General features: G+C 39.9%; 1 protein-coding gene across 1 annotated transcript; it reads left to right on the forward strand.

Moving 5' to 3' along the window:
* Positions 1–4,078: 4,078 nt before the first annotated feature.
* Positions 4,079–15,266, forward strand: LOC124628969 (protein-glutamine gamma-glutamyltransferase K). Its single transcript, XM_047160488.1, has 14 exons — positions 4,079–4,225; positions 6,340–6,599; positions 6,702–6,893; positions 7,916–8,167; positions 8,355–8,473; positions 9,655–9,762; positions 10,380–10,557; positions 10,695–10,833; positions 11,325–11,517; positions 11,878–12,031; positions 12,349–12,633; positions 12,956–13,116; positions 13,417–13,553; positions 13,735–15,266. The coding sequence occupies exons 2-14, from the start codon at positions 6,341–6,343 to the stop codon at positions 13,877–13,879; spliced, it is 2,322 nt and encodes a 773-aa protein (XP_047016444.1). The 5' UTR covers positions 4,079–4,225; position 6,340; the 3' UTR covers positions 13,880–15,266.
* Positions 15,267–15,421: the final 155 nt, after the last annotated feature.

Consider the following 15,421-nt stretch of genomic DNA (forward strand, 5'->3'; position numbering starts at 1 on the left):
TCTTACGCTGGCCGTTATTGCAAAAAAGGTGACATACTGACAAGTCTTTACACGGCCTGAGCGTTGTCATTCAGCTGAATCACACGATTGGAAATAATGAACGACACTTTATTACATCATGATGTTTCTACACTTCGTTTTCTCGGCCGAACCTATTTGAGTACTTGATTGACGTCACAGGGAGTACTTTGTTTTAACATGTTTCACAATTAAGACCAGAAGGAAAAAAGGTGAAAGAGTCTCTGAATTTATTATGAGGTTTCATAAAAGTTAATCGTGGACAAATAGATTCCGAGTCGAATCTTTGTGCCGACTCTTTTCCCTGAACCCGGGATTTGAAAAATCCTGAAATACCTTTTTGGTCAGTTTTATTGAATAGTGGAAAAATAACACTTTTGTTTCTAGTTTGTTGAATATATGGAGGTTTGACATGTTTAACCCCAATGCTATTACCTGCATTGGATTTGCATTGAGGATCTTATTCTTTTGTTTATATGCTCAAAAAGACTTTTACGAAGGCCCAACCGAAAACATGACTGTTTTCAATGACTGAATAGAAAAAAGAAAGCGATACTGTTGTGAGTGAGTGCATGACTTGTGTGTATATATATATATATATATATATATATATATATATATATATATATATAGATAGATAGATAGATAGATAGATAGATAGATAGATAGAAAGATAGATAGATAGATAGATAAAGCTTATTTTTAAAAGTTTTTCCCCTCCCATTCTGTTATCTTTATTTTCAGATGCCATCCTCCCTCTAGCAATGACACATTTGCTCTTATTATAACCTTTAATTAGACACGCTGGTTTCAAACAACTAGTGCAATGTTCCTTAATTAACTTCGCTGTTTGAACCTTTGTTTTGTGTAAAGTCTTACTACAGTTTTATTGTGCTGTTTTTATGTGTTGTTCTCCCCAGTCGTGGTTCAAAGCTGATTTTCAATTGTTTGTGCTTTTACAGTATCTCACAAAAGTAGTACACTCCTCACATTTTTGTAAATATTTGATTATATCTTTTCATGTGACAACACTGAAGAAATGACACTTTGCTACAATGTAAAGTAGTGAGTGTACAGCTTGTGTAACAGTGTAAATTTGCTGTCGCCTCAAAATAACTCAACACACAGCCATTAATGTCTAAACCGCTGGCAACAAAAATGAGTACACTCATAAGTGATAATGTCCAAATTGGGCCCAAAGTGTCAATATTTTGTGTGGCCACCATTATTTTCCAGGACTGCCTTAACCATCTTGGGCATGGAGTTCACCAGAGCTTCACAGGTTGCCACTGGAGTCCTCTTCCACTCCTCCATGACGACATCATGGAGCTGGTGGATGTTAGAGACCTTGTGCTCCTCCACCTTCCGTTTGAGGATGTCCCACAGATGCTCAATAGGGTTTAGGTCTGGAGACATGCTTGGCCAGTCCAACACCTTCACCCTCAGCTTCTTTAGCAAGGCAGTGGTCGTCTTGGAGGTGTGTTTGGGGGCGTTATCATGCTGGAATACTGCCCTGCGGCCCAGTCTCCGAAGGGAGGGGATCATGCTCTGATTCAGTATGTCACAGTACATGTTGGCATTCATGATTCCCTCAATGAACTGTAGCTCCCCAGTGCCGGCAGCACTCATGCAGCCCCAGACCATGACACTCCCACCACCATACTTGACTGTAGGCAAGACACACTTGTCTTTGTACTCCTCACCTGGTTGCGCCACACACGGTTGACACCATCTGAACAAATTAGGTTATTTTGGACTCATCAGACCACAGGACATGGTTCCATTAATCCATGTCCTTAGTCTGCTTGTCTTCAGCAAACTGTTTGCGTGCTTTCTTGTGCATCATCTTTAGAAGAGGCTTCCATCTGGGACGACAACCATGCAGACAAATTTGATGCAGTGTGCGGCGTATGGTCTGAGCACTGACAGGCTGACCCCCCACCCTTCAACCTCTGCAGCAACGCTGGCAGCACTCATACGTATTTCCCAAACACAACCTCTGGATATGATGCTGAGCATATGCACTCAACTTCTTTGGTCGACCATGGCGAGGTCTGTTCCGAGTGGAACCTGTCCTGTTAAACCACTGTATGGTCTTGGTCACCGTGCTGCAGCTCAGTGTCAGGGTCTTGGCAATCTTCTTATAGCCTAGGCCATCTTTATGTAGAGCAAAATTTTATTTCAGATCTTCAGAAAGTTCATTGCCATTAGGTGTCATGTTGAATTTCCAGTGATCAGTATGAGGGAGTGTGAGAGCCATGACACCAAATTTAACACACCTGCTCCCCATTCACACCTGAGACCTTGTAACACTAACAAGTCACATGACACCAGGGAGGGAAAATGGCTAATTGGGCCCCATTTGGACATTTTCACTTAGGGGTGTACTCACTTTTGTTGCCAGCGGTTTAGACATTAATGGCTGTGTGTTGAGTTATTTTGAGGGGACAGCAAATTTACACTGTTACACAAGCTGTACACTCACTACTTTGCATTGGAGCAAAGTGTCATTTCTTCAGTGTTGTAACATGAAAAGTTATAATCAAATATTTATAAGTTATAAAAAAGTTATAATCAAATCCCAAAATTATATTTGTTCATTAATGAATAAAATCCAGAAAATCGATAACATATGTAGAAATCGTGATATTCTACCTATGTGAAAATGTCCAAATGATCCCCTCCCTTCGGAGACTGGGCCGCAGGGCAGTATTCCAGCATGATAACGACCCCAAACACACCTCCAAGATGACCACTGCCTTGCTAAAGAAGCTGAGGGTGAAGGTGTTGGACTGGCCAAGCATGTCTCCAGACCTAAACCATATTGAGCATCTGTGGGGCATCCTCAAAGGGGAGGTGGAGGAGCACAAGGTCTCTAACATCCACCAACTCTGTGATGTCGTCATGGAGGAGTGGAAGAGGACTCCAGTGGCAACGTGTGAAGCTCTGGTGAACTCCATGCCCAAGATGGTTAAGGCAGCGCTGGAAAATAATGGTGGCCACACAAAATATTGACACTTTGGGCCCAATTTGGACATTTTCACTTAGGGGTGTACTCACTTTTGTTGCCAGCGGTTTAGACCTTAATGGCTGTGTGTTGAGTTATTTTGAGGGGACAGCAAATTTACACTGTTACACAAGCTGTTCACACTCTACTTTACATTGTAGCAAAGTGTCATTTCTTCAGTGTTGTCACATGAAAAGATATAATCAAATATTTACAAAAATGTGAGGGGTGTACTCACTTTTGTGAGATTATATATATATATATATATATATATATATATATATATATATATATATATATATATATATATATATATATATATATATATAGGAGACACACAAATTAGAACAATACACAGGGACTCAAAATTACCATAAAAATGACAGTAGCTCGCATTCAAAAGCTAAAATTTTTGTGTTAGCAATGGCAACTTAAAAACCACAATGAGCACAAAAACTGTTCAGTGATGTACTAAAGACATCTAAAGATGCTGTTCTCAGTATGTCTGGATTTTACCCACAGTAAAAGTTGCTGATCTGTTGTTTCAGGATGTAGAAGAGACAATTGTTGTAGTTGTACAAGGCATCAAGCTAAATATGGATGCAAAAAGACCTACAGGAAGAACGCAGTCTACTTATAAATGTATAATAAGAAGAAGAAGAGGAAGAGGAAGAAGAAGAGGAGAACAAGAAGAAGAAACATTTATTTGTAGTGCACTTTTCATACATGTGGTAACTCATATTTCTGTACAATCAAGTGGCACAAGGAGAAAATATGAGTACAAAAATAAAGTGCAAGGAGATTAAAACATAGAGAAATTTAGACTAAAGTCAAACGTATGCAACTATAAATACCAAAACAAACAAAGGAAGTACTTTTGAATTCATTCCAAACTAAAAACTTGTCAAATACTATTTAAAAAACTGTTTGTAATGTTGATGAAAGAGCGTAATGTTCCATCATTTTTTTTTAATGATATGAAATGTTCATACTAATTATGTGTGTGTCGGTGGGTGTGTGTGTTGGTGGGTGTGTTTGTGTGAATATAAATATGCTCAGGCATGTGTTAGTGAGAGAAGAAGAAAAGCAGGTAGCACCAGAAGAGGACCGGGTCCATTTTGGGCTGCTATTATCAGGCTGATCTCCTGTGAGAAACACACCGAATACAGTCAGACACAAGAACTGCACAACAACAGTCAGGTAAGAGCTGATGTTGACTTGATTCTCTTGTGTGTCTACAAAGAGTGGAAGTGTTTTCATGACTATGAGCTGTGAAAACCAAAATCTGTTGTTCTTGACTAACCCAAATTCGAAATACAAGCATGTCACCGAAAACCAAGCCAATACTGTTGATCATGTAAAAGCCACCTCGTTGGTTTTTAAATAGAAAAGTGATCAAACCAAGTTATTTTCTATTACTATTACTAAGAATAACTCAAATAAAAAAAATACATATAAAAACCTATTAGTTTGTTATTACAGCCTTGAAATCTTCAAATATTTACATTTTATTAGATTACCGTTTAGATCTACAACCTGCATATGTAACTTCCCTGTGATTTATGATTATATGTAGAGAAGAATCCCCTCCATGCCGTGCTGTTATAGCAAAATAATCACTGATGGGGTGGTATGATGATGCAGAGTTACACGTAGTTGTTTTTCCCATAACAGCACGTCCCAAAGGGTTTTATTTCACTTCTACCACAGCAATTTGTTTTACTTATTAAAGAACATGTGCTTTTTATCCATTTAGAATTACACTTAATGTTCTCTAAATTCCACAAAACAAGTGGACATTATGTTGCATTACATTACAGTAGCTCCCTCGACCAGTCTCTCGTTCCTTTTCACTTGAAGTTAATAAGGCCAAAAATAAGCACCTTGTCATGTTCCCAAGAAACCGCACTCTTCTGTCTTGAAGACTTTCAGAAAGCACTGACACTGGAGACTCCTTCCCTCCTTTTATACCTCTGTCTTAGATTATGTGCAGCATCTGGCGTACTGTAGAGGTTTGTGTGAATTAGCATATAAGGACGATCACATTAATATAAACCCATGATTTGCAGCTGAATTTCTGTCACTGCTTCTCACACACTTTCAGTAAGCGGTTTATCTTGGTCAGGGTCATGGTGGACATGGAGTCTCTGCCGGAAACACTGGGTTTGGGGCACCAGGGCACCACTTATTGGCGGTTTGGGGATGTTGGGGAATAATATTACATGCATTGAAGTTATGTGTCCCAGTAGTAGAAATCGCTGAGACTCCTTCGAGCTAAAACACTATTTAGTGACTCAACCTTACTTCCTAAAGATGTTACTTATGGTAACTATGGTAAGTTGTCCTTTTACTGACCTGTGACATGCAGTGTAAAAAGATATGGCAGTCGACGATAGGAACTATTTTGAATACTTTACAAATGACTCAGATATAAAGCGATCTTACTGTATACTCGGGACACCAAATTCATGACAAAGTGTTCCAGCAAATTATGCACATGCACAGATGTTATAAAAAATGGTTGTTGTTTTTTTGTTTGTTGTTTTTTAAAAGAGAGGACAAAAAGTAAAGTATTACTGTGCAAAGCAAACGTGCTAGATTTTCAGCTCAAACAATATTACATGATGCAGCAATAATCTGGTATACCAGACATTTCAGACGCTTGTAGACTCTTAGTGAGAAATCTCCTGAGTGAGTCGAAACGATGAGGAGGGGGAGAAATGAGAAAATTACTACATTCTACATTCATCTTTCGCCTTCTGGGTCTTCACAGTCATAAGATCAGCATTCCTGTGACCGAGTATGAACATGTGACAGATCTTGAATACTGTCTTTATTTGACTTGTTGCTTGCAAACCCGCCTTTCTCTTCCCTAAAACAAGATACAAGTCGTCGTGTAGAAAATAAGGCCACAGAAAGTGACACTGACATTCGGCATTACCTTTGCCCCGAGCAAGAATCCTGTGCATACCTTCCTGTCCTCACCTAACCATGAAAAGTGTTGTGTTTGCATTTCTCCATAGTGAAATGTTGCTCAGCACTCATAGTATCTTGACCCACATGGGATGGGGGCAGGTATCCGAAACTGATGCATTATACACTAAATACCTAAATCTCACTGCATGAACGCTCCCAGCACTTCATGTCAGGCCACATCACACTGAGTATTTTTCATATAACAGCATGCCTTAAATCTAAAAGCATTGCTATATCAGAAATCAAAGTTTTGTTCTAGTGAATTCCGAGCTCCTGTCGTAAAAACCACTAGATCTTTCCTTACGCTTGCCCATTTTTTGTTCTTTTCCCTGCCTCAGTATGCCTGGCGAAACCATGAGGAATCGGGTCGGTCGCTGGCCAGATGTTACACTATACGATGAGGAATCAATGAATGTGGATCTGGTGCCAGAGAAGAATACGGAGAACGAGGAAGGGAAGTGTCGAAGATGGTTTCGCAAAATATGCCCATGCTGCTGTCGTCAAGCCAGAAAGGAACCTGAGGACACTGGCATTGAGCTCAATGTTGGGAAAGAGGAGAATGGAAAAAAGCCACCAGAAGAAACTCCTGAAACGAATGGTGAGGTGCTGAATGTAGTGCAGCATGGGAGATGTAGTTTATACAGAAATTTATGTCACTTGTTCTCAGATACAAATAACTCTCTCTCTCTCTCTCTTCCAGAAAATCTGTTATCAGTGCAGTCCATAGACCTCATCAAGTCCAAAAAAAGTGAAAACCGTGTGAATCATCACACAGAGCATTACCACAGCGATAACCTCATTGTCCGCCGAGGGCAGACGTTTCAGATGTGGATAGAGCTCTCACGACCTTTCGAGCCCAAAACCGACAAACTGCACCTCGAGCTCAAACTTGGTGAGATTTATTAGTCAATATTCAGCCATGAATCAGTCAGTACTCATGTTCTGCGGTCTGCTATACACACAGTATGGCAAAGTGACACAGCTTAGTTATATTAAATCATTAGATTACATGTGGGCTATATGAAATAAATGATCATACATGCATAACATAATTATAAGAAATTGTTAAACTGTGTATTATTAATGGAACTTATGAATTGCCCTTGTTTAGAAAGGCAATTGTACAAGTACAGTAATATAATGTTATAATAAACGCTGCCTTCTGAATGGAACATATTTAAACTATGAATACGCAAACGAAAACCCAGGCAAACATCCAGAATTAGCCAAAAGTAAGATTTCTGCCTATAACATTTAAGAAAAAATCAATATATTTCACAAGAACAGCATGTATTTATTAAGCCACTTAATTATGAAGTATTTATTAAGAACATTATAAGCAGTTAAACATTTGATGTGTCTCTATTGTGTTGAATTGGAGATATGAGGCTCTGAATTTTGCCCTTATTCATGCCTACATTTATCTTGTTTTCATTCACTTGACTAGTGAATGAATCTTTGTGTTATCTTTGCGCAATGATCATGTTGCGCAAGGAGCCGTTTAACAATTGATGTGGTAAAATATGTCTGCCTATGTCTAAATGTCTAAAAGTGAGAGAGAGAGAGAGAGAGAAAAACAAAAAGTGGTGGAGTTCATAGCGTGAAGAAATGAATGGTGGGAATTAGACATGGGTGATGTTTGTTTTCTTAAGCATTCCTTGCTGAGACAGGATTGTAGGGTGCGTTATATGCAGTCTTGCAATTTAGCGATGTATCTAGATCATCTTTTATTTGTCTTATCATGGAAATACTGCAGTAATGTTTGCACCTGACCTTGGAACTGAGATTGGGAGTTTAGTTTGGATAATGTGGATCGTGAAACCTGAAGCAGATCACCACACGTGCTTGTTACTTGGATGTGCTAGTTCCTGTGCAGTCTTGTTTAACTTTTCTCTGTGTGTGTGTGTGTTACAGGTCCTAACCCACTGGTATCAAAGGGCACTCTAGTGATCGTTCCGCTAGTTGATGAGTTACAGCACAATTGCTGGGAAGCCAAGATTGTTGAGAAGAAAGGCAACAAAATCAAACTGTCAGTCAACTCCATGCCGACTGCGCCCATTGGCCAGTACAAGCTCACTGTCGCAACTCAATCTCCCAATGGGAATAGCACTTCAGTATATAAACCTGAAAACGATATCTACCTGCTGTTCAACCCCTGGTGTGAAGGTAAGCACTGAGAGAGAAAGTGCTATAAGTCTAATACGTCCCATTCTAATGTTTACTTTAGTACGACAACAAAAATATCAGAAATTCAAGAAATATGATGAAATGATGAGCATACACTAAAATTCAATTTTCCTCTTTCTCCCTCATTCTATCTCTCTCTCTCTTGCTATCTCTCGTTCGTTCTCAGGTGACTTGGTGTATCTGGATGATGAGGAGGAAAGGAAAGAGTATGTTCTGAATGATGTGGGAAGGATCTACTATGGTACCGAGTCTCAGATTGGAGAAAGAACCTGGAACTTTGGACAGGTATAAACCATCATTCGCTACCTCCTCCTACACAGTGTTACTTGTATTAACCCAAAATTGACCAGTCAGAGGTTCTGAAATGTTGATTGATTTCTTTTGGTACATGTCCAGAACATCATAGGCTAAGGCTAAGCATGAACACAAACTCTGAATCAATTGAAAAATGAAGAGAAGGAAAGTAAAAAGGAAAGAGAAGTGCATTACAGTGGAGATGCTCTACAATGTCATGTCCATGAAGTTGAGGACTGGTCATGTCCATGGAGAGCCAGACGACTGACAGAGTTCAGAAAGTCTGCATGTGGAAATCTCTTTCATGGCTATGATGTCTAGTAAGCAGATCTTTGAGAGTGTGGTGGTTGGCCCACTTAGTCCTGCCCCACACAATGCTCTTAATATCATCTGGAGGCATATGAAGTGATGGGGAAATGTCTAGTAGTAGGTCCTTGGTTACATCCAAGGTGAAAGGAAGCCAAGACTCCCCCGGGCTCTCAATGAGTTTATCAAATCAGACACATTGATGGTACCATCAGGTTTCCACACCATTAATATCCAGCTGATGGAACCCTGAGTCTCTGTAATAACTTCTAGAGAGTTATCAAATCGGACACACAGTTAAGTATCTTGTAGACATTACAGAGATACATGTTTCTATCAGGTTTCAGGCTACCATCAAACTGGGACCCAGGACCAGAACCTGATCTCAGGGCTATGTCTCCTGTGGCTGGGCATGTCTGTGGTAGGCCCTGTGGTAGAATCTGGTAGTCTGGTGTTCTCACACCTGTCGGAGCAGGTGTCTGACACTGGCTGGGTAAACTTATGTTGGGATTTGGGAGCTCTGCAACCCTTTGAATTAGACATCCAGATGCTGGTAGAATCTTTCTCTTAGTCTCAGCATCACTAGGTATAATAAATCATGTTGTAGTCGAAATCATGACATCAATTATCACAAATAATTGTTGAGAGTATTCCCTTCAGGAGGAGAATAATGAAGAATAAGGAGGAGAATAACTGGCTACCTATGTAGGTAGCCAGTTTTATTTGGCAGCTTTTTTTCCTTCTGACCTAAACATTACAATTCATTTTGAATAACAGTAACAGTGTGTTAATATCGGTAACTGTTGTGTGAAAATGTACTATTAGCAAACATCTGTATTAGAGTCTGTGTATCATCCTGTGTGCAGTTTGATGATGGGGTTCTGGCAGTTTGTCTGTTTGTACTGGAGAAGAGTCAAACCCCTGCTTCTGGGTGGGGAAACCCTGTTAACATTACCAGACTCGTGTCAGCCATGGTGAGTGACTATTACAATAAAATGACCAATTATAACCAATATGAGTAAATGCATAATATGTAAATACGCATTATTTCTACAATTACTCTGGTTAATTCTCAAATCAGATTTATCAAAACTGTTGATACATTTTCTATAACATCAACTCACAGCAAAGACAGATTTATAGGAGAGTAAATACAGGTTTATTGTAATGTCCTCGTTCTAATGTTATCATATCCATAACCCTAGATATTAGCATTGTTTTTAGCTATATGTTATCGTTCACTTAAATAGGGACTTGTATGGCAGGCACCGTTTAATCGTTAATACAGTGACGTTTTGTTTCTTACATAATACACGTATTCACCAGTAATGCTACATGCCTTGAAACATAAGAAGAATATAAGGTATAAGAGGAACTGAGTTATTTCTTATTTTTAAGCTGCAGTTTGAGCACGCATGTCTGAACATCGGAAATGACATCGGAGAATTTCAGTTCCTAACATCAATAATAGTACTTAATGACACCTTGAATTTAGCAGAACTGTAAACTCAGTGATGGTCTAGTACCAATTCTTGAGTGTATATGAAGGTAAGATCTGGGTGTAACCCTGTACTATTTTCTCGGGACCCAGGTCAACTCTCCTGATGACCAAGGTGTGCTGGAAGGCAATTGGTCTGGCAACTATGCAGATGGGACTTCCCCAACAGCATGGAGTGGCAGTGTGGACATTCTGAAGCAGTACCACAAGAGTGGAGGCATGCCTGTCAAATACGGGCAGTGCTGGGTCTTCTCAGGGGTCACCACTACAGGTAAGGGTACACCATGTGTTTGTGTGTGTGTGTGTGTGTGTGTGTGTGTGTGTGTGTGGGTATTGTTAGTATTTGTTGTGTTGAGTGCTGCTTTAATTGTCCCATCGTCTCCTGGTTTCACCATCTCTCTTTCTCAGTTCTCAGGTGTTTAGGCATCCCCACCCGCAGTGTCACAAACTTCAACTCCGCCCATGACACAGACGTTTCCTTGACAAATGACGTGTATTTGGACGAGAACATGGAGCCGATTTTTGAGCTCAATGGCGATTCTGTCTGGTACAAAACCACACACCTTCCTGACTTTCCACATTCCGTAGCAGTTAATAACAAAATACAATGACATATTTGTGAAGAATTTTCACAGTAAGCAATGTAAGCAATGTACATTTTCAAAGTGGTTTCTATTGCGCATAGTTCCATCCAGACTTCAGCAACTTTAATGCCTGGATTTCTGGTCTGGAACGAAAACAATCTAAAATACTCCAAAACTCTTCAACATCAGGCTTTATTTTCCATCAAAATGATGAGAAGTGAGCCAAAAGTTGTTAAATATTAGGACTACACAATATTATGTATCCATAGTAACTACTAACCCTAGGGCTCCTAAGTCGTACCTGCTCTGTTGTCAACCTCTCAACAAGTAAAAACGTGTCCCTACTCCCCAAAGGTTGAATGTCCCTAATGTCTGAAAAGTCTGAACATGCACAGAAACAGAGGGATAAGCCCCTAATTACGTTTACTGACTCTCTCCGTCTCGTTATCTGCAGGAATTTTCACGTGTGGAATGAATCCTGGATGGCTCGGCCTGATCTGCCGGCTGGCATGGGAGGTTGGCAAGTGGTGGATGCCACACCTCAAGAGACGAGTCAGGGCTCGTTCTGCTGTGGTCCTGCCTCCGTGACGGCTATCCGTGATGGACAGGTCTACCTTAAATATGACGCACCCTTCGTCTTTGCTGAGGTTAGGAAACACTAGAATTAGAGGCTGTTGTTAACTGTTCTGAGGTACAGGGGCAAAGAAGTGCAGAAAGTAAGAAAAAGTAAAAGGCCTGAAAGTAAATATTATGATTCTGTTCGATTTTCCAGCCAGGAAGATGTACTATTTTGCATGAAACATAGTCATGGCTAGTCATGAGATTAGATCTACAGACTAAATTTTTTTTTTATATCTTAAATCTTGTATCATATCAGTCAAAGTCAATATTCGTGATCGGTTCATGTCGTGTTTCTTCCGAATACTGAACATGATAAAGAAAGATTTCGTTTAAATCAAAAAAAAAAAAAAAAAAACCCCACTAAACTAGACGTGTGTATTTTGTAGGTGAACAGTGATAAGCTTTACTGGCAGAGGAACACTGATGGCACCTTCTCTCAGATTTACTGTGAGAAGAATGCGGTGGGCCACTGCATCAGCACCAAGGCAGTTGGCTCTAACATGAGAGAAGACATCACGTACCAGTACAAACACCCAGAAGGTGAAAACACTGAACACTGTCCCCTCCCTCACACACACACACACACACACACACACACACACACACACACACACACACACACACACACACACACACACACATACACATTATGTACCATACAAAAAAAACCCCACACATCCCTTGAGTTACTTTCAGCCCCTGAGTCACTTAATGAATTTTGTGCACAGGGGTCCATACAAAAGATATGCTTCATCATTTGCTTGGCAGATATTTGCATCAGAGTCTTAGTCAGAGTAGAAACAGCAAAGTTAAGGCTTTTTATTTCTGGGTGTAACATTTTTGATCATTTCCACTAGGATCTGAAGAGGAGCGAATTGCAGTGGAAACTGCCACTCGCTACGGGTCAAAGCCTAACATCTACCCCTCCGCTGTGGCCACGGACGTCACGTTAGAGGTCACAATGAAAGGAGAAGGGCCTCGGATGGGAGAAGACGCACAACTGTCCATCAGCTTGAAGAATGACAGCTCTAATATGCGCAACACCATCCTCCACAGTCACGTGGTAGTCATGTACTACACTGGAGTGCAGAAGGCTATGATAAAAAAGGATGACATAGTGGTGGAGCTCAAACCCAATGAGAGTGAGTGACCTTAAATTTTAAAACTCATCTGTTTGTTCTGCATTACAAACTTTCATTTGTTCTTAAATACTTACATTAGTCCTACAGATTCGCATTCGGTACATCCCAAAAACTACTTCTCCTTGCCAACAAAACAGTACTCCCGAAAGATTATCGCATCCAGGAACTATTTGGCAAAAAGTACCCACATGCAATACTGCATTCTAGGGTGCCTAGATTATTTTTAATGATGAACAGTGGCGTCTCAAAGCTTGCCTTTGTATCCATACAAGCTCACCTCCTCTAGTGTATATTAACTGTCTTTCTCTTGATCCGTCCATAGTCCATACACTGGAATGGACCCTTCCGTATGACCTGTATAAGAATGAGCTGGTGGACCAAGCAGCACTGATGCTCACCCTATCTGGCCGAGTCAGTGAGACCAACCAGGTTCTGGCCACCCAGTTCAACTTCCGCCTGCGCACGCCCGACATTATAATCACCGTAAGTCTTCACATGATTCCCACTGCCGTAAAGTCTGAGATTAGCACTATGCTGAAATTTGTCCGTTTGTAGGATTCTTGAGTAAGGCTTTCCAGACAAAGCACTGTCCGAAATAAACAAGTTTTAAATACACACTATGCTAGTGCAATCCAAGACAAAGAACAATCCCTACAGTTTTTTCATCACGTTCCATTTACAAAACATTTATGATGATCCGCTTGCCACTGCTTTTTCGAAAGGGGTTTTCGTAAAAGATTTAGTTTTATTGTATACTGACACATGTGTAATTTTGCTATACAGCTTGTAGGGGATGCTGTAGTTGGTAAAGAGATGGCAGCTAAACTAACCTTCAAAAATCCACTACCACAAGTCCTGAAAAAGGTGAAGTTCCGCATCGAGGGCTTGGGCTTGCAGAAAGTCAGAGAGATCTCCTACGGGTAAGTTCGTGTTTTTCGCCTGCTCTATAAACCAATGAAAGCAATTTATTGATCAACCGGTTCAATGATATACCATTTAATATTCAGGTTTTCCTTCAGACTGATTTCGTTGTTTTATTTTTACATTCGATGCACAAATCATTTGCATTTGACATCGGCACATTCTTTCCTTCCCTCCCAGTGACGTGGGCAGTCTGGCGACCATCACCCTGACGGAGAAGTTTATTCCAACCTTGCCTGGTCAGAGGAAGCTGCTAGCCTCTCTGGACTGTCAGCAGCTCACACAGGTTCACGGCGTTGCCGATATCTTGGTCAAGGATAAGTGAAAACAGACAGGAATGCAAATTGACACGCATCATTTACTATGCCTAGAAGCCAAAATAAGAATGAAGTAGTGAGGGTAAAGATAGTAACCGTATACCATAACACTGTATGCAAATGAGAAGGTTAGAAGGTTCAGTGCTTTTGTTACATTTCCTAAAATCCTGTTCTAGTGAGAACACAACTGTATTATACACTCTAGGTTCACGGGGAATGATTTCACTCCACCTGATAGTGGAAAAAAAAAGGTAAATCTAGAAGTCTTATGGATTATATGTTAAAGATGATCTACCAGCTTGACCAGCTGGTCAGACCATCCTGGGATTTTTTCAGACAGGATTCCAAGTTGAACCATCATTAGCAAGGTAAGAATCCTTACCTATCCAAAGAACCCTCAAGGAACCACATTTTCTAGGCGTGCACTTTAAAGAAAAGACTTTAAACTTGTGTTTTCATATGTTTTACTGTTTGAAATCCTTCATGTAAGGGCTCACAGCCATCCCTTATTTAAAAAAAATGTGTATATATCTATATCTATATCTATCTATCTATCTATCAAATCTCAGCACTACCAAGCTGTGACTAATGGGCACTTGAGCAAGACCTTAACGCTCAACTGCTCAGTTGTGTAAAAAAAAAAAAAAAAGAAAGAAAAAGAAAAAAAAGAGAGATAAATGTAAGTCACGCTGGATAAGGGTGTCTGCCAAATGGCATAAATGTAAATGTAAAAAATGTAAAAACATCCTGCATTCTTATGCTGCCCACTGGTGGCTCTGGGGCCAGAACAGACTACATATCCTGCTTAGTGCTAGAAATAGCCCTGCATGCAAGCCTGGATGTTTGCATCACACCCGGTACAAAACAATATTGTATCGTTCATTTATTTATAGAATTTATAGAACAATCTTGATAATCTGTATATCGGCGGGTATAGCAATCACCTTACAGGCTGATTTAATCTGCCTGCTTAAAATCTGGTGTGGATTAAAATACTGCTTGAAATCGAAGCGTATCTTTTCCTTGAGGCATACATAACACTAAAACGCTTCTAAGATGCTTTCATTTCACATTACACAGGCATTTTCCCCCAGCGATTTCTAATAAACCCACGTGTGTTTAGGTGCTACGTGTTGAGAAACCCAGAAATTCTGGCTTCAATGTGTCATTTTACTCATCATGCACTAGTTATTGTTTATAATGTTTATTTATACTCGTTACTTATTTGAACGTTGAGATAACTTATTGTTTTTTTTTTTACTGGTTCTTTTATTTGTACACGTTTTGTAGTCGAATTATGACTGAAATTGTGTAATAACTATACAGATGGGAGTTTGTATCATTCTAATTCCTAATTGATGTCTAATTCCTAATAAAGGTATGTTTTAAAACCTTTATTGTGTCCAAATAATCACTTGTATATACTCGAATCCGCCATTCAGAATCCAAGAAAAATCCTTCTGGACATTCAACTGAATTGTGTGTTTGACAGAATTGAATTAAGCGTTCATTTGCGTTAAAGGAGCGTTGTGTGTTTTTTTCATTTCCGT

The sequence above is a fragment of the Ictalurus punctatus genome, chromosome 15 (assembly GCF_001660625.3).
Source record: "Ictalurus punctatus breed USDA103 chromosome 15, Coco_2.0, whole genome shotgun sequence".
In the NCBI taxonomy this organism is placed as follows: domain Eukaryota; kingdom Metazoa; phylum Chordata; class Actinopteri; order Siluriformes; family Ictaluridae; genus Ictalurus; species Ictalurus punctatus.